Consider the following 24,787-nt stretch of genomic DNA (forward strand, 5'->3'; position numbering starts at 1 on the left):
CCTATAGGCAAAAAGCAACTGCTGCACCACTAGATCCCAATCATTGGAGTGTTCATTCACGAATTTACGTATCCTGGCCCCCAAAGTTCCATTAAACCTCTGCACCAGGCCATTGGTTTGATGGTGGTAAGGAGTGGCGACCAAGAGATTCACCTCATGAGCTTCCGATAGTTAAGACCAAAGCAGACAGTGAAGAACTTGAAAAAGATCTCACAAAACTAAATGATTGGGCAACAAAATGAAAATGAAATTGAATGTGGATAAAGGTAAAGTAATGCACATTGGAAAAAATAACCCCAACTATACATACAATATGATGGGGGCTAATTTAGCTACAGCGAGTCAGGAACACGATTTTGGCGTCATCGTTGATAGTTCTCTGAAGATGGCCACGCAGTGTGCAGAGGCGGTCAAAAAAGCAAACAGGATGTTAGGAATCATTAAAAAGGGGATAGAGAATAAGACTGAGAATATATTATTGCCTTTATATAAATCCATGGTACGCCCACATCTCGAATACTGCTTACAGATATGGACTCCTCAACTCAAGAAAAGATATACTGGCACTAGAAAAGGTACAGAAAAGGACAACTAAAATGATTAGGGGTTTGGATAGGGACACTCAGAGCATGGTGTTATATCCCTCCCCATCCTGGCCAATAGCCACTGATGGACGTATTCTCCAGGAATTTGTCTAGTTCTTTTTAAAATCCTGTTCTAGTTTTGGTCTTCACAGCATCCCCTGGCAAAAAATTCCACGGGTTGACTGTATGTTGTTTTTCCTCTTGTTCCTCTTGTTTTTTTAAAAGCTGCTGCCTATTAATTTTATTGGGTGACTGCTAATTCTTGTGTTATGTCAAGGATTAAATAACATTTCCTTACTCACTTTCTTTACACCAGTCAAGATGTTATAGACGTCTATCATATCCCCCCTTACTCATCTCTCTTCTAAGCTGAAAATTCCCAGTCATTTTAATCTCTCCTCCTGTTTCATACCCCTAATAATTTTAGTTGTCCATCTCTGTACCTTTTCCAATTCCACTATTTTTTGGGGGGATGGGGTGACCAGATCTGCACACTGTATTCAAGGTGTGCACATACCATGGATTTATATACAGGCAATATGATATTTTCTGTCTTATTATCTATCCCTTTCTTAATGATTCCCAACATTTCCTTTGCTTTTTTGACTGCCACTGCATGTTGAGTGGATGTTTTCAGAAAAATATCCACAATGATTCCAAGATCTTTCTTGAGTGTTTAATAGCTAATTCAGACTCCATCATTTTGTATTGTGACAAAGTTCCTCCTCTATTTTGGTGGGTCCTGTGCTTATTTGGCAGATTTGCTCACCTCACTGATCTTCCCCACAGTCTGGGTCAACTTCTCCTGTGTCTGATCAGGAGTTGGGAGGTTTGGGGGGAACCCGGGCCTGCCCTCTACTCCGGGTCCCAGCCCAGGGTCCTGTGGATTGCAGCTGTCTTTAGTGCCTCCTGTAACAGCTGCCTGGGACTTAGAATCATAGAATGTCAGGGTTGGAAGGGTTCTCAGGAGGTATCTAGTCCAACCCCCTGCTCAAAGCAGGAGCAATCACCAACAAAACCATCCCAGCCAGGGCTTTGTCAAGCCTGACCTTAAAAACCTCTAAGGAAGGAGATTCCACCACCGCCCTAGGTAACTCATTCCAGTGCTTCACCACCCTCCTAGTGAAAAAGTTTTTCCTAATATCCAACCTAAACCTCCCACTCTGCAACTTGAGACCATTACTCCTTGTTTTGTCATCTGGTACCATTGAGAACAGTCTAGATCCATCCTCTTTGGAACCCCCGTTCAGGTAGTTGAAAGCAGCTATCAAATCCCCCCTCATTCTTCTCTTTTGCAGACTAAACAATCCCAGTTCCCTCAGCCTCTCCTCATAAGTCATGTGCCCCAACCCCTTAATCATTCTTGTTGCCCTCTGCTGGACTCTTTCCAAGTTTTCCACATCCTTCTTGTAGTGTGGGGCCCAAAACTGCACACAGTACTCCAGATGAGGCCTCACCAATGTCGAATGGAGGGGAATGACCACGTCCCTCCATCTGCTGGCAATGCCCCTAATTATACAGCCCAAAATGCTGTTAGCTTTCTTGACAACAAGGGCACACTGTTGACTCATATCCAGCTTCTTGTCCACTGGAACTCCTAGGTACTTTTCTGCAGAATTGCTTCCTAGCCATTCGGTCCATAGTCTGTAACAGTGAATGGGATTCTTCCATCCTTAACTATCTTGAGTAGTTTTATATCATCTGCAAATTTTGCCACCTCACTGTTTACCCATTTTTCTAGATCATTTATGAGTATGTTGAACAGTACTGGTCCCAGTACCAACCCCTCAGGGATACCACTATTTATTTCTCTCCATTCTGAAAAACTGATAATTTATTCCTACCCTTTGTTTCCCACCTTTTAACCAGATCCATGAGAGGACTTTCCCCTTATCCCATGATGGCTTAATTTTCAAAAGTCAATTTAAATTAAATACATTTTTTTTTAAATTTTATTTTGTTAGAAATCTAGACCTGTTATATGTTTTGGTATAACTTGTATTATCCTTCTGTTAAATTTGCATTATCGTAACAAAACATTTTACTTTATTCATCTCTCTTTTCTATATCTCCTCAGCTCTGACACCCCCCCCTGTAAATTCAAATACCTCCCCTATTTCACTTTCTGGGGAAACCACTGAGAGGGAGGGAGGAAGCGGGGAGGCTGTGCACCGCAAGACAGCTGAATGCCACGGACAGGAGGCGGGGGGAGTAGGGGGAAGACACTGATTCCTTGGGGCCACCGGCAGGCGGGAGGCACTTGGGGGGGGCAGGAGAGCTGATGGGGGGGCTGCCAGCCTGTTTAATACCTGTATTAAATTGCTTGTTTAAACTTGTTTAAAAAGTATATAATGCCTTTTGTCTGGCAATTTTTTTCCCCTGGAACTTAATCCCCCCTATTTACATTAATTCTTATGGGGAAATTGGATTTTTTTAACATTGTTTTGCTTAAAGTCGCATTTTTCAGGAACATAACGACAACATTAAGTGAGGAATTACAGTATTTTACACGCATCGCCACCTAGTGGCTGAGCAGTATACTACAGCTTAGCACTCCATTAGACAGCATGTGGGGCTGTCAAACTCCAGGTTGGGGGGGAGCCAGGCATGAGGGGAGCAGGGTGTGGGGGTCCTTCAGAGGTGCAGGCAGTGTGAAAGGAGGTGGCTTGGTTTGGAAGGGCTGGTGCAGTGTCACTGGTTCTGACGTCGCTCACCAGGTCTTGTGTTTTGCTAACTACTTAGGGCTCTTCTGCACTGGAAAGATTACAGTGGCACGGTGGCAGCTCTGCAGCTACAGCACTTCTGTGTAGATGCGACCGATGCATCTACACAGGAGGGGCAGGAGGGTCAATCCACCTCTCTGAGAAGCAGTAGATAGGTCACTGAAATACAACATGCAGCTGAGTGTTTTCTCTCAGTGCATCAAGAGATGTGAGGGGAGAGCTCACTCAGGCCACGTCTTACATCAGTCAATGTTTGGAGATCCCCATGGTGACCAGCCATGGAGACAGAGACTTACCTCATTTCTTTGCTTTCTTCCAGCTTCCATGACAGGATTCCCCATGACAGGTAAGTATAATCTAGTCATTCAAGTGTAGGACTGGAGACCTGGGTTCAACTCCTGCCTCCACCAGACTCACCCCATGGTCTCAGCCCATCACTTCCTCACTACATGTTCTAGTTTCCCCACCAGTGAATTGTTAACAAGGCGGGTGTGGCAGAGTGCAGGGCATTCTGGCTGTGGGATACCAGTGGAAATCCCCAGCCATCCAACATCTGAAGGGCTCACCCTTGCCCAGTAAGGCTGATTGAAATTTTGGCTTTGGTAGTGGCTGTTTGAGCTGTGCCACCTCACTGTTTACTTATTTTTCTAGATCATTTATGATTATGTTGAACAGTACTGGTTCCAGTACCAGCCCCTTAGGGATACCACTATTTATCTCTCTCTATTCTGAAAAACTGATAATTTATTCCTACCCTTTGTTTCCCACCTTTTAACCTGATATTGATCCATGAGAGGACTTTCCCCTTATCCCATGATGGCTTACTTTTCAAAAGTCAATTTAAATTAAATACATTTTAAAAAAACATTATATAATGTTAGAAATCTGGACCTGTTATATGTTTTGGTATAACTTGTATTGTCCTTATGTTAAATTTGCATTAGCCTAACAAAACATATCTCTTTTTTATATCTCATCGGCTCTGACATCCCCCCATAAATTTGAACACCCTCCCTAATTTCAATTTCTGGGGAAACCACTGGGAGGGAGGAAGAGGGGAGGCTGTGCACCACAAGACAGCTGATTGCCACTGGCAGGAAGCTGGGGGAGTAGGGGAAAGGCGCTGATCCCTGGGGGCCGCCGGCGCATGGGAGGCGCTGGGGGGAGTAGGGGAGCTGATGGGGGGCTGCCAGCCTGTTTAATACCTGTATTGAATTGCTTGTTTAAATTGTTTATAATATATATAATGCCTTTTGTCTGGCGAAATTTTTTTTCCCTGGAACCTGATCCCCCCCCTATTTACATTAATTCTTATGGGGAAATTGGATTCGCTTAACATTGTTTTGCTTAAAGTCGCATTTTTCAGGACCATAACGACAACGTTAAGTGAGGAATTACTGTATTTTACACACATCACCACCTAGTGGCTTAACCGTATTATACAGTTTAGCACTCCATTGCACAGCATGTGGGGCTGTCAAACTCCAGGTTTGGGGGGAGCCAGGCGTGAGGGGAGCAGGGGTCCTTCAGAGGTGCAGGCAGTGTGAAAGTAGGTGGCTCAGTTTGGAAGGGCCGGTGCAGTGTCACTGGTGTAACTTTAGTGCCCTCGTGGCCAAGATGGAGTCTGCTCTGCAGGCAGCTCTGGCCAAGAGAAGGCGCGTGCAGGAATGCAGCAGGAGAAATCCCCTCCACCCCAGGGCACCTGTTCCAAACCCCGCAGAGTGAACACACACACCCAACAGGAAAAGTAGAATGGATATTACAAGGGAGATATTTATTTACAGAGGACTGAGAGGAGAAAAACAACAAGGGGAAATATAGGGGGAGCAGTAAAACAGGGCTGCATTCAAACCAAAACCCCACGGGCCCAGTGATAGCACAGTCTGGAAGGGCAGACACTGAGCAATGTGTCTGCACACAGAGTTCAGGAGGCCTGAGCAAAGTTCCAGTCCGGTGGTGAGTCTTGGGTGCTCCTGGTCGTCTTCAGCGCCAGTGAACTCTCCCCAGCAAACCCCTCCGGTGCCCTCTTCTGCCGCTCTGTGCAAAGCCCCACAGAGCGACCATCTCCCCACTTAACTAGCTAGCAGCCTCCCTCCTTGTTCCCAATGCAGAGTCACAAGCCCCAGTACTCACAGCCCCACGCAGCTCTGGGTAGCCGTGATACTGGGTCCAGCTCTGGCCTGTCCTTCTTGGGCGATTCTTCCCTGGCACAGGGCTGCTCCTGGCTCCTGTCCTGGGCTGTCCCCGATCGGGCCTGTCCTCCTCAGGCCTCAGGCAGGTTCTCCTGCTCCCTTCTCCAGGGCCAGCCGTGCTGCCTCTCCCTCTCTCCCTGGAGCTCCACCCTTGCCCCCTGGAGTTTCCCTCCTTTTTTCTTACTCTCCCCCTCCCGCCTGGGAAAAAGATTTAAAGGGGCCATGCTCTCTAAACCCCAAAGGGGTTACACTCTCCCCCCCCAAAAGAAATAATCCTTGATGTCCCCATCAAGGTAGGCAACTTTAAGCCATGGATCCCCAGCAGGAGACCAAGGGGCCCCCATTCATCAGAAGCATTCCCATCATCCATCCCACAGGCCGCCGAGGGGTGGAACAGGTTTCCCATGAGGCAGCTCGCCCCCCGTGGCACCCCAGAAATCTGTAGGTCACTGGGTCCCCCTAAACAATCATACGTCAGCACACACCTGGGCTTCCCTTCCCTAGAGGAACGTCTAGGCTGGCTGTCGAGTGTTGGCTGAGATGACACCACTGGACATGGAGGCAAGATGATGGGACCTTGAGGCACAAATTCGAGTGCATCTAGGTTTGAAGTGGCTGTTTGGGGTACAGGGTTCTCTGCCTGCACTGAGACTTCCTCATCATGTTCTTGGGGGGTCTCCACAGCTTGGGACAGTGAGGCCTCGGGAGTGCTCAGTGTGGGTTCTTCCCCTTCACCATCTCTTTGCGTGACAACAAAAGGATCCATTAGGGTTGGGGCATTCCCAACTGGATGTTCACCAAACTCTATTTCATCCTCACTCTCTGAGGAGCTGGGTGTTTGCAGAGGAAAGGTATATTTCCGTCGTTGGGACCGCGTCTGACTTGCAGGGCCGGGAGTCTCAGAATCTGTGGAAATATCCTCACAGGGAAACAATACTTGTCCTATAGGTAACAGATGATTCCAGTGGAGAGTTTTGGTGGGGCCGCGACTGCCCTCAGGACGTATGCGATACACTGGTAGATCCCCAAGTTTCTTCTCAATGATACCTGCTTGAACCAGTTCCTGTAGGTGCTGCCTCACATCTTCAATATCAGTGGGGGCTAATCGTCTTGACTTCTCTTGAAAAGGCCGACCATCCTGCATTTGGATATGGTGCTCCACATCATGTGCACACCCAACATCCCATTCGTGCATAGAGAAAACAGCCTTCCTCTTGACTAACTTCTCAGACAGGAGGTCCTTCCACTCAGCAGGAATGGGGGAATCCCCAAACTGGAAACTATCCCTCCCAAAAGGTCTAGCCTTGGTCCTCTCTTGGGATGGGGGCCCCCTTGCTCGCTGGTATGCGGCTTTACATAAAGCATGCATTGGCAGCTCCTGCAGATAGTTGTTCCCTGCCATCTCACGGCATTTCCACGCCAATCTCTGGAACAGGTTTGCATTTGTCCCTAGGATTAAAGGTGCATACTTTCTTCCCTTTGGATCTGGGCAGACCAGTGCCAAAGTTTCTATTTCCTGGTTTACCCCCGCAACATATTTGGGAACTGAACATTTAACAGGATATATCCCCGATAGGGGCAGGAGTCACAGCCAATTCCCCAGACTGTCAGGCCAGACAGGGGCACAAGGGTAAATGCTGCAGGTGTTCTCTGTAGTAAGATTCACAAAGTATGGTGACCTGTGATCCGCTGTCCAGCAATGCCTCATACAATCGTCCTTCTATACGAACAGGTACTATAGCTTGGGGGCCTATCAGCCCACGTGGGTAGCCTCTGTTTGTGTTTTTTTCTGGGGAGCCTTGGAATTTTAGGGTCTTGGGTTGCTCCTTCCCCAAGCCCTGTTGGTGTTTCCCTGAAGCCTCCTAATGGTCTGCTGCAATCTCTGAGATACCCTTGCATGATCTGTCTTATTTTGACAGTCCAAGGCATAGTGACCATCTCTTCCACAATTATAACAGCAACCTTCTCACTGGCCATCACTCCTCCTGCTACTCTCCCCTCTTGAGGATGGCACAGTATGTCCCTGAGCCTTCATCATGGCCAGTTCTCGGGGCAAATCTCTCAGTGCTGCTGCCACTGATGGGGCATCTTCCATCTCTCCAAGCACTGTGGTGGTGTGACTCCCTGCCATCTTCGGCTTCACCACTGCATCCACTTGCAACAATCGCTCCTCCTCCTCCTCACGTATCTCTCGAATGAGCTTGTGGAATGGGGGTGGGTTTGGGGCCCGCTCCCTCAGCTGCAGTCGCCACAACATCAACCCATCTTGTCGGGTGCCCCGGAGGATTTGGTCCAACCTAGCGAAATCAATGCACTTGGTGGGGATGCCCACCTTCCGCACTACCTGCTGTAGCAAATCCTCTAGTCTCCTGATGAAATCAGACAATTGTTCGTGGGGCTCTCAATCTGGCGGGCAACCCATAGTGTTGCTCTCAAGAGCGGTTAAATAGTCTTGCACTATGGCAGTTGGTTGTGAGTCTTTCAGGGCTTGGATAATTCGCATGGCAGGTCCCTTCAGACTCTCAAGCACACGTTTCCACTTCTCAGCATCAGAGCATTCCCACTCTTGGACAAGTAGCACCGTAAAATCCCTCCAGGTGTCATAATCGTCCTCCCCTGAGGGTACAGGTGACACCCCTGAGAATGAACGTAGCCGATTGTATGGAGCACTTTCATATACCGGCTTCAATGCATCTTTGAGAGCGTTTCCCAGCTCTTTGGCCCATCCCACCAGGCTGGGTGCTGCAGGTGTTGGAGCCCCTCCTAATGCTAAAATTAATTCTTCTCTTGTCCGCTTCTCCTCTACCATCAGAGCTTGCAATTTCTGCGCTAAAGAATCTACCTCAAGTGACACAGGCACACTAGGAGGGGACTGCTCTGCCCCGAGAATTGTCCAGGGGATAACTTCTACTTTCACCTCTTTGGGCACTTTATCAAGATCTGCTTCCTTTGAGTGAGTACATACTGCTACCATGCCCTGCACTTTGCGGTTGTAAATACGGGTGTGGACCTTTACCCTCCCCAGTATTTCAGCTGCATCTAGGCTTTCCTCAATTTCATTTGGTTCCATCTCTTCTGGGAACCCCGCCACCAGCACAGCTTTGGTTACTGGGATTCGTGCCCCTCGGCACAGGTCTTCTAATAATCCTCTCTCCATTTTTTTTTTTTACTGAGATGAAAGTCACTCAGGAGTTTCTTTGCTCTGTGAAGAAGAGCCCAGGGTGCACAACGCAGGGGTGTGGGTATATGTGTGTGTACTGCAAATTCCCCGTACGGGCCACCAAGTGTAACTTTAGCACCCTCGTGGCCAAGATGGAGTCTGCTCTGCAGACACTGAGCAATGTATCTGCACACAGAGTTCAGGAGGCCTGAGCAAAGTTCCAGTCCGGTGGTGAGTCTTGGGTGCTCCTGGTCGTCTTCGGCACCAGTGAACTCTCCCCAGCAAACCCCTCCGGTGCCCTCTTCTGCCGCTCTGTGCAAAGCCCCACAGAGCGACCATCTCCCCACTTAACTAGCTAGCAGCCTCCCTCCTTGTTCCCAATGCAGAGTCACAAGCCCCAGTACTCACACCCCACGCAGCTCTGGGCAGCCGTGATACTGGGTCCAGCTCTGGCCTGTCCTTCTCGGGCGATTCTTCCCTGGCACAGGGCTGCTCCTGGCTCCTGTCCTGGGCTGTCCCCGATCGGGCCTGTCCTCCTCAGGCCTCAGGCAGGTTCTCCTGCTCCCTTCTCCAGGGCCAGCCGTGCTGCCTCTCCCTCTCTCCCTGGAGCTCCACCCTTGCCCCCTGGAGTTTCCGTCCTTTTTTCTTACTCTCCCCCTCCCGCCTGGGAAAAAGATTTAAAGGGGCCATGCTCTCTAAACCCCAAAGGGGTTACACTGGTTCTGACATCGCCCACCAGGACTTGTGTTTTCCCGGCTACTTAGGGCTCTTCTGTACTGGAAACATTACAGTGGCACAGTGGCAGCTGTGCAGCTATAGCACTTCTGTGTAGATGTGACTGACGCTGACAGGAGAGGCAGGAGGGTCAGTCCACCTCCTTGAGAGGCAGTAGATAGGTCACTGAAATACAATATGCAGCTGAGTCTTTTCTCTCAGTGCATCAAGAAATGGCAGGTGAGAGCTCACTCAGGCCACGGCTTACTTCAGCCAATGTTTGGAGATTCCCAAGGTGTCCAGCCATAGAGACAAACACTTACCTCATCTCTTTGCTTTCTTCCAGCTTCCATGACAGGATTCCCCATGACAGGTAAATACAAACATAGGCAGAGGGTGTGGAGTCTGTCTGTATGTGTGCGGTGCATGCTGCAGGGTGCAGCTCTCTCATAAATTGGGGTGAGGTTGGGATAAATTAAGATTATTTAATCTAGTCATTAAAATTTAGGACTGGAGACCTGGGTTCAAATCCTGGCAGTGGCTGTTAGAGCTGTGTCAGTCTGAGGTGACCCCAAATTTACCCTGGGATAGGATCTGCCCCAACGGATATTTTGTCTTTAGTTATTGTTAGACTTGTATCATCTCAGCTCTGGCTGTGGCTGGTGAGTGGCCCCACCCCTGCACAGGGCAAATGGAGGTGCTGTGTACTGATACTGGGGGCCATGATGCTACCTGGGCCTGTGAGAGGTGGGGGTGGGGTACCAGGAGATGGGCTGCCATGGTGACGTCACTACAGGAGGGTGCTCAGTTCAGCATATGAGTGGCCCTGTCTGTCTGGACACTGTGGAATATAGAGGAGCTGAGTCAGCCCCGGGGGAGTCTTTGGGAAGCAGAACTACAGCCCCGTGAGGCTGCTGCTGTTGGCTCTGGTCAGGCACGGTCATCGGGGTGCAGACGGGGAGGGAGCCCAGGCAGGGTCAAAGGGCAGTTCAGTCTCCTGACCAGTTTTTCCCATTTGCCCCGTGGCTGGGAGCTGCTCAGACTGAGGGCTGGCCTGGCCTGCACCCACCTGTCCTATCATGGAGGGGGATAACCCCCAGCAGCTCATTTCACATTTTGGGCATCAGAGAGCTGCAATGGCTGTGACTTCCACTCACTACCAGCTTGGACCCAGGGCCCCAGACGTGAATGCCCAAGTGCCTGTTCCCCCCACACCAGTCACTGGGCTGAGCTGGATCGAAATGGTAAATGGTGCCCTCCGGGGAAGCAGCCCCAGGTATCCTTCCCCCAATGTACTGCATCAGGTCATCCCCCTCACACAGACTGTACCAGAGCCAGCATCCCCTGGAGAGAAAGACCCTGTGTCCCATTCTCCATCCCACGAGTCAGCTATTCCCCAATACCTGGGGCTGGATCAGAACTGGTGACCTCCAGAGAGGAACCCCGCAGTGTCCCATTCCCAGCCTACCTGAACCAACCAGTCTGCCACGCTGGGACTGAATGGCAGCCAGAGCAAACTATACGGAACAAGCACCATCCCTGAGTGTTTATTCCCTTGGGTGTTTGCAGACTCAGGCATCTCAGAAGTGGCTCATCTCCGACTGGTGAATGGTTCGAGTCGCTGTGCTGGGAGAGTCGAGGTGCTGTACGACCTGGTGTGGGGAACCGTGTGTGATGACGACTGGGACATAACTGATGCTGGAGTCGTGTGCAGGCAGCTGGGCTGTGGGACGGCGTTATCAGCCCCAGGAGGGGCTCGATTTGGGCGAGGATCTGACCCTATCTGGCTGGATGACATCACCTGCACAGGGACAGAAGTTGCCCTCTCCAGTTGCAGGGCTCGGCCTTGGGGAGACAATAACTGTAACCACGGAGAAGATGCCGGTGTTGTGTGCTCAGGTAACCTTCATCTACCACTCTGCCTGTTTCAGGGAGCAGGCTGGGAAGCACATTACGGGGCGTTGTCCTCTCACAGCCAGTACTGACCCCAGCTCGGTGTTTGGGGCCTATGCTTCAGAGAGCAATTTGGCGGGTCCCGTAGAGACCCCTCTCCGCTCAGTCTGTGCTGACCCTAATTGCCCTGTGCTGAAGGGAGAGGTGTCGGGGATCAGTAGAGGACGCTCACACTTTCCTCTTGATGTCAGTGCTGTCCCCAAAGGGGGACCGTGGTGCAGGTAGGGGTGAGTCAGTAGGGGGCTTTCTCCCTTTGCAGTTGTGCTGGCCCTAATGCCCTAATGCGGTGCCATGGGCCCCTCCAATGAGGAAGCCTTGTCTGTGCTTGCTGGGGGTCAGCTCCCCAACTCCCTTGGCCACAGGCCACACAAGGCCTTGTGGGGTGAAGGGTGACCTCTCTCCAGATTGGCAATAGGGACACTTCACCCTTCGGCCCACCGAGAGTCCCTTTGTAGCATCCAGTCCCTGTCTCGCTGACCATTCACAGCAGTCACAGATCTTCTGCTCCCAAAGGAACAAGGTCTCACGGTGACCCGTTGCACCTCCCATCTCTGCCCCGATCAACACACAGCCCTAAATTCCTTCATATTCACACCAAGGACAAGTGATTTCACAAGGTGTAGCGATTCAAGGGGTAGCAAGGAGACGGGTTGGAAAGAAACGGTTCCATGGCCCATAAAATCATACCACGCTGACTAGAGCCTGGCCTTTGTCTTTGCAAATTCTCAGGCCCCGACTGGGCCCAGACAGTGAATATAGCCTGTCTCCACGGCTGTGCTTTGTTCTATGTGCTGATTGGCTCAGCCGAAGGGATTGCCATGGCGCAGGTGATAAGCTTCACTTCAACACCTCTGAGCATCATATTCTACATTTTACATCTCTCATCAACTATGTCCGATACAAACATCTTGTTCCCATTAGGTCGACCAGCGGACTTCTGGCTCTTGGTAGAGACCTCACATGCCACGTTTGTTGAGCTATTGTGCATATATCTCACCCAGGGGATTGCCATATAACTCTAGGCATCCCTATGCCCTCTGCAGTTGGCATCTAGTTATCTGTGGGCAGACTCCTCTGCGGCAGAATGGGACCTGGGGAGCACCCCAGTATGGTGCTAAGGATGTGTACTGCAGGGAGCTGGTTCGGGGTCACAGTAAGTGTCACTCTTCTCATGGTGTCAGTTCTGACCCCACTTCTCCCATGCAGTTGTACAGGCCTGTGCTGCAGGGAGCAGGATGGGGGCTCTTTTGGGGGTGATCTCCCCTCACAGTCAGAGCTGTCCGCAGTGCCTCAGCACAGTACTTAGGATCTGTGCTGCAGGGAGCAGTACGTGAGAGACCCTCCCTATCGCTGATCGCTCTGATACCTCTGCCCCACTACAGCACAATGGGGTGCTGGGTAACCGGAGATCCCATTTGTGGGATTTGGGGTTGAATGGTTCCTGCAGCCACTGAGGGATCCCTTTATGAAGTGTGGGATTCTTTTCCCCGTCACTCCGGGTGATCTACATCTCAGCTAATTACCCCTGAACCTGTAATATGCCCAACTACTGTGACTAGAGACAGGTTCTTCCTCACTTCCTCTTCTACACTCCCTTCCCTTTTGGGGGGAGGGATAGCTCAGTAGTTTGAGCATTGGCCTGCTAAACCCAGGGTTGTGAATTCAATCCTTAAAGGAGCCACTTAGAGATCTGGGGCAAAAATTGGTTCTGCTAGTGAATGCAGGGGGCTGGACTCAATGACCTTTCAAGATTCCTTTCAGTTCTAGGAGATTGGTATATCTCCAATTATTATTAATTTTTTATTACAGAGCCCATAAGTTTCTGTGCTCTGTCTCTCATCTACTCTGTTCCACCCCACAGGTGGCTGCATGGTAGTGGTGGGGAGTAGGGCTGTCAAGTTATTAAAAAAATTATGATTAATTGTGAGATAAAAATTATTTATGATTAATTGCACAAGTAATCACCCCTTTACACAATAATAGAATACAATTTATTTCAATTTTTGGGATGTTTTCTACATTTTGAAATACATTGCTTTCAATTACAATTCAGAATACAAAGTGTACATTGCTCACTTTATATTTATTTTTTATTACAAATATTTGCACTGTAAAAAAGAAATACAAGAAATAGTATTTTCAATTCACCTCATACAAGTACTGTTGTGCCAGCTCTTTATCTGGAAAGTTGAACTTACAAATGTAGAATGATTTACAAATAATAACTGCACAGCCGCTGGCATGGAAGCTGCTCCTTGGATTGTGCAACCGAATGACACTAGCCAATATCTCCGGTCCCAGACACAACCCTAGGAACCTCCATCTTGCATTGTCCAGTTACGTGCACTGGACACTGGGACCTTATATGAGTGTGTCAATTTAACAAAGAAATTGATATCTACCAGGCCTCTTATCCCAAGGGGAATCTCTGACACGCTTCAAACCAAACACACTGCTTCAGGTATAATAAACAAACCAATTTATTAACTATAAAGATAGATTTTAGTGATTATAAGTCAAAGCAAAACAAGTCAGATTTGGTCAAATGAAATAAACGAAAAACCCATTCTAAGCTGATCTGGACACTTTCAATGCCCTTACAAACTTAGATGCTTCTCACCACAGACTGGCTGGTTGCTCTTGAGCCAGGCTCTCCCCTGTGATCAGCGCTTCAGTCGCTTGCTGGTGGTGGTGTGTGTAGATGTAGGTGGAAGAGAAAGGAAGAGCCTGGCAAACATCTCTCTCTTTTATCATGTTCTTTCTTCCCTCTTGGCTCTGCCCTCCCCCACCTTCAGAGTTAGCTGAGCATTACCTCGTCGCAGTCCCAAACTGACCAAAGGAAGGGGGGTGACTCACTGGAGAGTGCAACACATCCTTTTGTTGCTGCCTAGGCCAGTGTCCTTTGTTCCTGTGAGGCTGGGCTGGGTTTGTCCCATGCATGCCTTGATGAGGTGTGAACTGCCCCTCTGCTCTTAGAGAGTTTTTGCCTGGGCTTATTTTAAGCCATGAGGATACATTTTCAGCCTCGTAGCTATATACATGAAATTATAACCTATAACATGAGAATAACATTACTACAACAACAATTACTATAACATCACTATAACAACAATCCTCGGTGCATCATGAGGCTTCCGAAAACACCCAACATGACAAACTTTACATTGGAAACCACACAGTCCTTTTATAAGGATGAACATGGGGGTGCTCCCCCGAGTTACAGAGTGTCACAGGTACCTTCTTTGCATTTTGTCAAATCTGCAGTGAAGGTGTTCTTAAAATGAGCAACATTTGCAGAGTCATCATCCGATGCTACTGTAACAGGAAAGATATGGCAGAATGCAGGTAAAATACATAGCAGGAGATACAGCATTCTCTCCTAAGAATGTCAGTCACATATTACATTAACACCTTGCTTTTTTAACAAGCATCGTGAATATGTTAGTACATCATCTGGAATGGTGGCCAAAGCATGAAGGAGCATGTGAATGTTTAGCATATGTGGCACGTAAATACCTTGCATTGCCACCTACAAAAGTGCCATGCAAACGCCTCTTCTCACTTTCGGGTGACACTGCAAATAAGAAGCAGGCAGAGTTATCTCCCGTAAATGTAACCAACTTGTTTGTCTGAGCGATTGGCTGAACAAGAAGCAAGACTGAGAGGATGTGTAGGCTCTAAGTTTTCCATTGGTTGTTTTTTTTTTGAGTGCAATTATGTAACAAAAAAATTCTACATTTGTCAATTGCACTTTCACAATAAAGAGATTGCACTGCAGTACTTTTATGAGGTGAATTGCAAAATACTATTTCTTTTACCATTTTTACAGTGCAAATATTTGTAATCCAAAATTCAGTAAAAGCTGTTTTTTCCAGCACTTCACCAACCGGAAAGCTCTATATATTGGCATTTCATCTAGTCCAATTCCCTGCTCAAAGGAGGACCAATCCCCAAATGACCCCCTCAGGGATTGAATTTACAACCGTAATGATCAAGTGATTTCTCTCCTGCCATCCATCTCCACCCTCTGACAGAGGCTAGGGACTCCATTCCTTACCCATCCTGGCTAATAGTCATTAATGGACTTAACCTCCATGCAGCTATCTGTTTCCTAGAGACTGGCTCTATGGGGTCCCTCACAAACTGGAGATGGTTACTGTGGGTTTGTCTTTAGTATAGCTTATGTACATACTCCACGAACTCAGCATTTGAGCTTGTTTTTTTCTTTTTTTTGCGAACAGGGGCTGCTAACGAGGAGTTTCTCAAGGGAGTTCTCCAGGTGACGGAGGAGCAAACACAGCATCCTTGGGGTAAGTGACTGTCTGTAGTGCATGTTTGCTTGTGGTTGGGGGTTACTTGCTGTTTGCTGAGCTTGTGTTTGTCAGTCTGTTTGATTGGTTGGTTGTTTGAAGGACCGTGCGCTGTGGCTGGCAGTTGGAGGCTGTGAGCTTCAAAGGAATGTCTGAAAGCTAGAAGCCTCTGGTAATTGGCTGAGCCTTAATCAGTGGGTGGGGCATTCACACAGGCCAGGGCTTTATAAGGCCACACAAAAGCAACCAGGGAGCTTTGTGAACAAGGGCTGCTAACAGGGAGTTTTGCAAGGGAGCTGGGAAGGGGAGTGGGAAGGGAATGGGGCTATCCAGTTTATTGCACTGGGTGTAGCATGTATGATTACCTGTCCTGTGCAGTCGGTGCAAGGATCTCCTGGCCCTCAGAGACCACGTACGGCCTTTGGAGGCCAGGGTGGCGGAACTGGAGAAGCTAAGAGAGGCAGAGAGGTATGTTGATGAGGCTTTCAGGGACACTGTAGAATTGTCCCAAATCCAGTCAGACAGCCCCTGCTCTGTTGAGGAGGATGAAAGGCCCAGGGAAGCAGAGCAGTCAATGGGAGCAGAGGGAAACTTTCCCATAGTTGGGACCAGGGCCGGCTCCAGACCCCAGCGCACCAAGCGCGCGCTTGGGGCGGTGTGCCGCGGGAGAGCGGCAGGAGGCTCCGGTGGACCTCCCGCAGGCATGCCTGCGGAGGGTCCGCTGGTCCCGCGGCTTCGGTGGAGCATCCGCAGGCGTGCATGTGGGAGGTCCACCGGCGCCGTGGGAGAAGCGGACCCTCCGCAGGCACATCTGCAGGAGGTCCACCGGAGCCGTGGGACCGGCGACCGCCACAGCGCCCCCTGCGGCGTGCCGCTGTGCTTGGGGCAACGCAAATCCTAGAGCTGCCCCTGGTTGGGACCCTCCTTCCAGATGGTGCTGGGGTTACCTCTCACACTGAGGTTGCCACTCCAGGGGAGGGAACTCCAGTTGCTAGGAAAAGGCAGGTGTTAGTAATGGGAGATTCGATCATTAGAAACGTAGATAGCTGGGTTTGTGATGACCGGGAGAACTGTATAGTGACTTGCCTGCCTGGGTGCGAAGGTTGCGGAACTCTCGAGGCATCTAGACAGACTTATGTGTAGTGCTGGGGAGGAGCTGTTGGTCGTGGTACATGTAGGTACCCATGACATAGGGAAGGGTAGGAGAGATGTCCTGGAGGCCAAATGTAGGCTGCTAGGGAAGAGACTGAAATCCAGGACCTCTATGGTGGCATTCTGAGAAATGCCACCAGTTCCATGCGCAGGGCCAGGTAGGCAGGCAGAGCTTCAGAGTCTCAATGGGTGGATGAGATGATGATGTAGAGAGGAGGGGTTTACATTTATTAGGAACTGGGGAAACTTTTGGGATGGGGGGAACCTATACAGGAGAGATGGGCTCCACCTAAACCAAAGTGGAACCAGACTGCTGGCTCTAAACATTACAAAGATTGTAGAGCAGTTTTTAAACTAGGAGATGGGGGAAAGCCGACTGCTGCAGAGGAGCATGTGGCTCAGACACAGACTTCTCTTAGGGGAGAGTCTGATGACAGAGAATCTCCAGGTTATAGTCAGGAGCAGAGGATGGAAGAGTATAATGTAAGGGCCAGATCAGATGATAAACAGTCACATAAAAAAGAATCTGGCACATCAGAAAAGGGCAGGCAAATAAACAGTGACAAGTTTTTAAAGTGGTTGTACACAAATGCTAGAAGTCTAAATAATAAGATGGGTGAACTAGAGTGCCTTGTGATAAAGGAGGACATTGATATAATAGGCATCACAGAAACCTGGTGGACTGAGAGCAATCAATGGGACACAATCATTCCGGGGTACAAAATATTTCGGAAGGACAGAACAGGTCATGCAGGGGTGGCTGTGGCACTATATGTGAAAGAAAATGTAGAATGAAATGAAGTAAAAATCTTAAGTGAATCCACATGTTCCATAGAATCTCTATGGATAGAAATTTCATGCTCTAATAAGAATATAACATTAGGGATCTATTATCGACCACCTGACCAGGACAGTGATAGTGGTGATGAAATGCTAAGGGAAATTAGAGAGGCTATGAAAATTAAGAACTCATTCATAGTGGGGGATTTCAATTATCCCCATATTGACTGGGGACATTTCACTTCAGGACAAAATGCAGAGATAAAATTTCTCAATACTTTTAATGACTGCTTCATAGAGCAGCTGGTATGGGAACCCACAAGGGGAGAGGCAACACTAGATTTAATCGTGAGTGGAGCTCAGGAGCTGGTCCAAGAGGTAACTATAGCAGGACCGCTTGGAAATAGTGACCATAATACAATAGCATTCAACATCCCTGTAGGAAGAACATCTCAACAGCAGTTGAGATGGCACTGTGGCATTTAATTTCATAAGGGGGAACTATGCAAAAATGAGGGGGTTAGTTAAACAAAAGTTAAATGGTACAGTGACTAAAGTGAAATCCCTGGAAGCTGCATGGGCGCTTATTAAAGACACCATAATAGAGGCCCAACTTCAGTGTATACCCCAAATTAAGAAACACAGTAAAAGAACTAAAAAGGAGCCACCGTGGCTTAAGAACCCTGTAAAAGAAGCAGTGAGAGATAAAAAGACTTCCTTTAAAAATTGGAAGTCAAATCCTAGCGAGTCATAGAAAGGAGCATAAAGACTGCCAAAGTAAGTGCAAGAGTGTAATAAGAAAAGCCAAAGAGGAGTTTGAAGAACGACTATCCAAAAACTTCAAAGATAATAACAAAATGTTTTTTAAGTAAATCAGAAGCAGGAAGCCTGCTAAACAACCAGTGGAGCCCCTTGACGATCGAGATACAAAAGGAGCACTTCAAGACGATAAAGTCATTGCGGAGAATCTAAATGGATTCTTTGCTTCAGACTTCACGGCTGAGGATGTTAGGGAGATTCCCAAACCTGAGCTGGCTTTTGTAGGTGACAAATCTGAGGAACTGTCACAGATTGAAGTGTCACTAGAGGAGGTTTTGGAATTAATTGATAAACTCAAAACAAACTGTTGAGCAATAGTCAACCTGGTTTCTGTAAAGGGAAATCGTATCTTACTAATCTATTAGAGTTCTTTGAAGGGGTCAAGAAACATGTGGACAAGGGGGATCCAGTGGATGCAGTGTACTTAGATTTCCAGAAAGCCTATGACAAGGTCCCTCACCAAAGGCTGTTATGTAAATTAAGTTGTCATAGGATAAAAGGGAAGGTCCTTTCATAGACTGAGAACTGATTAAAAGACAGGGAACAAAGGATAGGAATTAATGGTAATTTCTCAGAATGGAGAGGGGGTAACTAGTGGTGTTCCCCAAGGGCCAGTCCTAGGACCAATCCTATTCAATTTATTCATAAATGATCTGGAAAAAGGGGTAAACATTGAGGTGGCAAAGTTTGCAGATGACACGAAACTGCTCAAGATAGTTAAGACCAAAGCAGACTGTGAAGAACTTGAAAAAGATCTCACAAAACTAAATGATTGGGCAACAAAATGGCAAATGAAATTGAATGTGGATAAATGTAAAGTAATGCACATTGGAAAAAATAACCCCAACTATACATACAATATGATGGGGGCTAATTTAGCTACAGCGAGTCAGGAAAACGATTTTGGCGTCATCGTGGATAGTTCTCTGAAGATGGCCACGCAGTGTGCAGAGGCGGTCAAAAAAGCAAACAGGATGTTAGGAATCATTAAAAAGGGGATAGAGAATAAGACTGAGACTATATTATTGCCTTTATATAAATCCATGGTACGCCCACATCTCGAATACTGCTTACAGATATGGTCTCCTCACCTCAAAAAAATTATACTGGCAATAGAAAAGGTTCAGAAAAGGACAACTAAAATGATTAGGGGTTTGGAGAGGGACACTCAGAGCATGGTGTTCTATCCCTCCCCATCCTGGCTAATAGCCACTGATGGAACTATTCTCCAGGAATTTATCTAGTTCTTTTTAAAATCCTGTTATAGTTTTGGTCTTCACAGCATCCCCTGGCAAAAAGTTCCACGGGTTGATTGTATGTTGTGTGAAGAAATACTTCCTCTTGTTTTTTTAAAAGCTGCTGCCTATTAATTTCATTGGGTGACTGCTAGTTCTTGTGTTAAGTTAAGGATTAAATAACATTTCCTTATTCACTTTCTTTACACCAGTCAAGATTTTATAGATGTCTATCATATCCCCCCCTTAGTCATCTCTGTTCTAAGCTGAAAATTCTCAGTCATTTTAATCTCTCCTCCTGTTTCATACCCCTAATACTTTTAGTTGCCCATCTCTGTACCCTTTCAAATTCCACTATATTTTTTTGGGGATGGGGTGACTAGATCTGCACACTGTATTCAAGGTGTGCACGTACCATGGATTTATATACAGGCAATATGATATTTTCTGTCTTATTATCTATCCCTTTCTTAATGATTCCCAACATTCCCTTTGCTTTTTTCGCTGTCACTGCACGTTGATTGGATGTTTTCAGAAAACTATCCACAATGATTCCAAGATCTTTCTTGAGTGTTGAATAGCTAATTCATACTCCATCATTTTGTATCGTGATAAAGTTCCTCCTCTATATTGGTGGGTCCTGCGCTTATTTGGCAGATTTGCTCACCTCAGTGATCTTCCCCACAGTCTGGGTCAACTCCTCCTGTGTCTGATCAGGAGTTGGGAGGTTTGGGGGGAACCCCAGCCCGCCCTCTACTCCGGGTCCCAGCCCAGGGTCCTGTGGATTGCAGCTGTCTATAGTGCCTCCTGCACCAGCTGCATGACAGCTACAACCCCCTGGGCTACTTCCCCATGGCCTCCTCCAAACACCTTCTTTATCCTCACCACAGGACCTTCCTCCTGGTGTCTGATAACACTTGTACTCCTTAGTCCTCCAGCAGCACACCCTTTCACTCTCAGCTCCTTGCACCTCTTGCTCCCAGCTCGTCACACACACTCACCCTTCCCTGAGTGGAGTGAGCTCCTTTTTAAACCCAGGCGCCCTGACACATAGAAAAACATAAACTCTTGACCAATATTCAACATTGTTTCTGTAAAGGGAAATCGTGTCTTACTAATCTATTAGAGTTCTTTGAAGGGGTCAACAAACATGTGGACAAGGGGGATCCGGTGGACATAGTGTACTTAGATTTCCAGAAAGCCTTTGACAAGGTCCCTCACCAAAGGCTCTTACGTAAATTAAGTTGTCATGGGATAAAAGGAAAAGTGCTTTCATGGATTGAGAACTGGTTAAAGGACAGGGAACAAAGGGTAGGAATTAATGGTAAATTCTCAGAATAGAGAGGGGTAACTAGTGGTGTTCCCCAAGGGTCAGTCCTAGGACCAATCTTATTCAATTTATTCATAAATGATCTGGAGAAAGAGGTAAACAGTGAGGTGGCAAAGTTTGCAGATGATACTAAACTACTCAAGATAGTTAAGACCAAAGCAGATTGTGAAGAACTTTAAAAAGATCTCACAAAACTAAGTGATTGGGCAACAAAATGGCAAATGAAATTTAATGTGGATAAATGTAAAGTAATGCACATTGGAAAAAATAACCCCAGCTATACATACAACATGATGGGGGCTAATTTAGCTACAACGAGTCAGGAAAAAGATCTTGGAGTTATCGTGGATAGTTCTCTGAAGATGTCCACGCAGTGTGCAGAGGCGGTCAAAAAAGCAACCAGGATGTTAGGTATCATTAAAAAGGGGATAGAGAATAAGACTGAGAATATATTATTGCCTTTATATAAATCCATGGTACGCTCACATCTCGAATACTGTGTACAGATGTGGTCTCCTCACCTCAAAAAAGATATTCTAGCACTAGAAAAGGTTCAGAAAAGAGCAACTAAAATGATTAGGGGTTTAGAGAGGGTCCCATATGAGGAAAGATTAAAGAGGCTAGGACTCTTCAGTTTGGAAAAGAGAAGACTAAGGGGGGACATGATAGAGGTATATAAAATCTTGAGTGATGTTGAGAAAGTGGATAAGGAAAAGTTATTTACTTCTTCCCATAATACAAGAACTAGGGGTCACCAAATGAAATTAATAGGCAGCAGGTTTAAAACAAATAAAAGGAAGTTCTTCTTCACGCAGCACACAGTCAACTTGTGGAACTCCTTACCTGAGGAGGTTGTGAAGGCTAGGACTATAACAATGTTTAAAAGGGGACTGGATAAATTCATGGTGGCTAAGTCCATAAATGGCTATTAGCCAGGATGGGTAAGAATGGTGTCCCTAGCCTCTGTTCATCAGAGGATGGAGATGGATGGCAGGAGAGAGATCACTTGATCATTGCCTGTTATGTTCACTCCCTCAGGGGCCCCTGGCATTGGCCACTGTCGGTAGACAGATACTGGGCTAGATGGACCTTTGGTCTGACCCGGTACGGCCTTTCTTATGTTCTTATGTTCTTATGATTAGCCTGCCTTGATTGGCTGCAGGTGTTCTAATCAGCCTGGCTGCCTTAATTGGTTCTAGCAGGTTCCTGATTACTCTAGTGCAGCCCCTGCTTTGGTCACTTAGGGAACAGAAAACTACTCACCAGTGACCAGTATATTTGCCCTCTACCAGACTCCTGTACCCCACTGGCCTGGGTCTGTCACAGTATGTATAGTTGAGATTGTTTTCCAATGTGCATTACTTTGCATTTATCAGCATTGAATTTCATCTGCCATTTTGTTGCCCTGTTACTCTGGGTACGTCTACAGTACAAGACTATTTCGAATCAACTTAATTCGAATTTGTGGAATCGACCTTATGAAGTCGAAGTTGTGTATCCACAGTAAATACACTAGTTCGACTGTGTGAGTCCACAGTAACGGGGCCAGTGTCGACTTTGGAAGCGGTGCACTGTGGGAAGCTATCCCACAGTTCCCGCAGTCCCCGCTGCCCATTTGAATTCTGGGATTTCCCCCCAATGCATGCTGGGGGAAAAAATGTGTCGAGGGTGGTTTTGGGTAACTGTCGTCATTGAACCGTCAATCACGCCCTCCCTCCCTCCCTCCCTCCCTGAAAGCACCTGCGGGCAATCTGTTCGTGCACGTTTCTGCTCAGTGACAGCGCGGATGCCACAGCACTGCAAGCACGGAGCCCGCTGCAGTTATGGCTGTTGTCAACTCCTCGCACCTTATCGTCCACCTCTTCCACAGTCAGCTGCTGAGAAATCGGTCTACTTTTCAATGGTGCTGCGAGCACTGGTGGACCATGGGGGACGTTTTACCAACATCAACGTCGGGTGGCCAGGGAAAGTTCATGACGTGTGTGTTTTCAGGAACTCTGGTCTGTTTAGACGCCTGCAGGAAGGTAGTTTCTTCCCGGACCACAAAATAACTCTTGGGGATGTGCAGGTGCCTATAGTGATCGTCGGGGACCCAGCCTACCCGCTAATGCCCTGGCTCGTGAAGCTCTGTGCAGGCGCCTTGCACAGCGACAAGGAACTCTTCAAGTACCAGCGAGCAGTGAGCAGCGTGACCTGTGACTGTTCAGTTTCTTTACAGAGAAGCTGAACCTGCCCCTGTTTCTTTACCAAGTTACTGTTGACTAGCATCTGCAGTTACATACCCCGCCCACCCCGCTTCCCCAACTTCCAACACACATTTAAAAATAAAATACATGTTCCACTGTAACTTTACAAAGCTTTCTTTATTGATGACTTTGCGTTACAGGGTTGAGACTGGGACACGGACTGTGCTGGGTAGGGTGTGCAGTGATGTAAAGACCACCTGTAAACTCGAGGAATGACAGGCTCCTGCTCCCATAGCGGTCTGCAGTGCCGGACTGGATGTTTCAACGGAGCCTGCCATCCCTCCTTTTTGGGACTCTGTGTGCGGGGGCTATGTGGCCTTTTGGCGGGGGAGGACGGATACAGATTCCTCTGCTGCGGGCTCTGTGGTCCAGGACAGGGACCGTTGCATGAGATCTGTAACCCCCCTCCCCTGCTACAAAGTCACGTACCCCCCCCACCCACACAGAACCTGCAAACCACCTCCCATACCGACGAGGGTCGTACTGACTGCAGTGTGTGTGTGTGACCTGCTGCTGATCCTGCCCCCATGTCTGTACCCTGGTAAAGGTGATTGTCCTATCAAATTACCAACCCCCTTCCCCCCCCTTCAAACACAGTCTCCTCTAAAAGAACATAACAGAAACAGTAATTAACAGAAAAGTATTTTTTATTATCAACTAGACAGTTAGGGGATGAAACTGGGATGGGGGCTTGGGTGAGGCGGGAAGGAAAGGACTTCTCAAAATTTAGGCTATGAGAGCTTTTGGGTACTTGAGCACTCTGCTGGGGTGCAGTGACAGTTTACACGGCCTCTGGCGCCCCTCCTTCTGGTTATTTTGGGTGAGGGGGTATGGGACTTTGTGGCGGGGGAGGGCGGTTGCAGATACACTGAAGGGGGGCTTTGTCCTCCTGCCTGAGGTCCTGCAGAACATGCACAAGGCGCAGGAGCATGTCCGTTTGCTCCCTCATTAGTCCAAGCAGCGTTTGAGTCGCCTGCTTGTCTTCCTCACGCCACCTCTCCTCCCGTTCGCTGTGTGAGCACTGGTACAGAGAGAGGGTCTCCCTCCACTGGCTCTGCTGGTCCGCCTCGTCTCGGGAGCACCCCATAAGTTCAGCGAACATCTCGTCCCCTGTCTTTTTCTTTCGCCACCTAATCTTTGCCAGCCTCTGTGAGGGGGATGCTGTGGCAGGTCTGGAGACAGTCGAAGCTGTGTGAAAAAGGGAGTGAATTCCTTGCAAAGATAATTTTTTGCGAACAATGAACACAGTCTAGTCTGTCTCTGTGAATTCTGGGTTGAGATCCCAGTGCCTGATGGGGCAAAAACCATTTTCGTGGGTGGTTCTGGGTAAATGTCGTCAGTCATCCCTTCCTCCGGGAAAGCTACAGCAGACAATCATTTCAAGCCCGTTTTCCCTGGATTGTCCTGGCAGACGCCACAGCGTGGAAACCATGGAGCCTATTTTGCCTTTTGTGTCTGTCACCGTATGTGTACTAGATGCCGCTGACAGAGGCAGTCCAGCAGCGCTACACAGCAGCATGCTTTTGCTTTTGCATGATAGCAGAGATGGTTACCAGCCATACTGTACCATCTACCATACCATAAATTGG

The 24,787-nt window shown here is 47.9% G+C and overlaps 1 protein-coding gene across 1 annotated transcript in view; it reads left to right on the plus strand.

The window, feature by feature from the left end:
- Positions 1-24,787, plus strand: part of LOC120388133 — a 736,578-nt gene that overhangs the window by 340,346 nt on the left and 371,445 nt on the right. The window contains 4 exon segments of the mRNA XM_039509761.1: positions 3,627-3,653; positions 9,720-9,746; positions 10,943-11,272; positions 15,568-15,636. Coding sequence (XP_039365695.1) covers positions 3,627-3,653; positions 9,720-9,746; positions 10,943-11,272; positions 15,568-15,636 — 453 coding nt within the window.

The sequence above is a fragment of the Mauremys reevesii genome, linkage group 22 (genome assembly GCF_016161935.1).
Source record: "Mauremys reevesii isolate NIE-2019 linkage group 22, ASM1616193v1, whole genome shotgun sequence".
NCBI lineage: Eukaryota > Metazoa > Chordata > Testudines > Geoemydidae > Mauremys > Mauremys reevesii.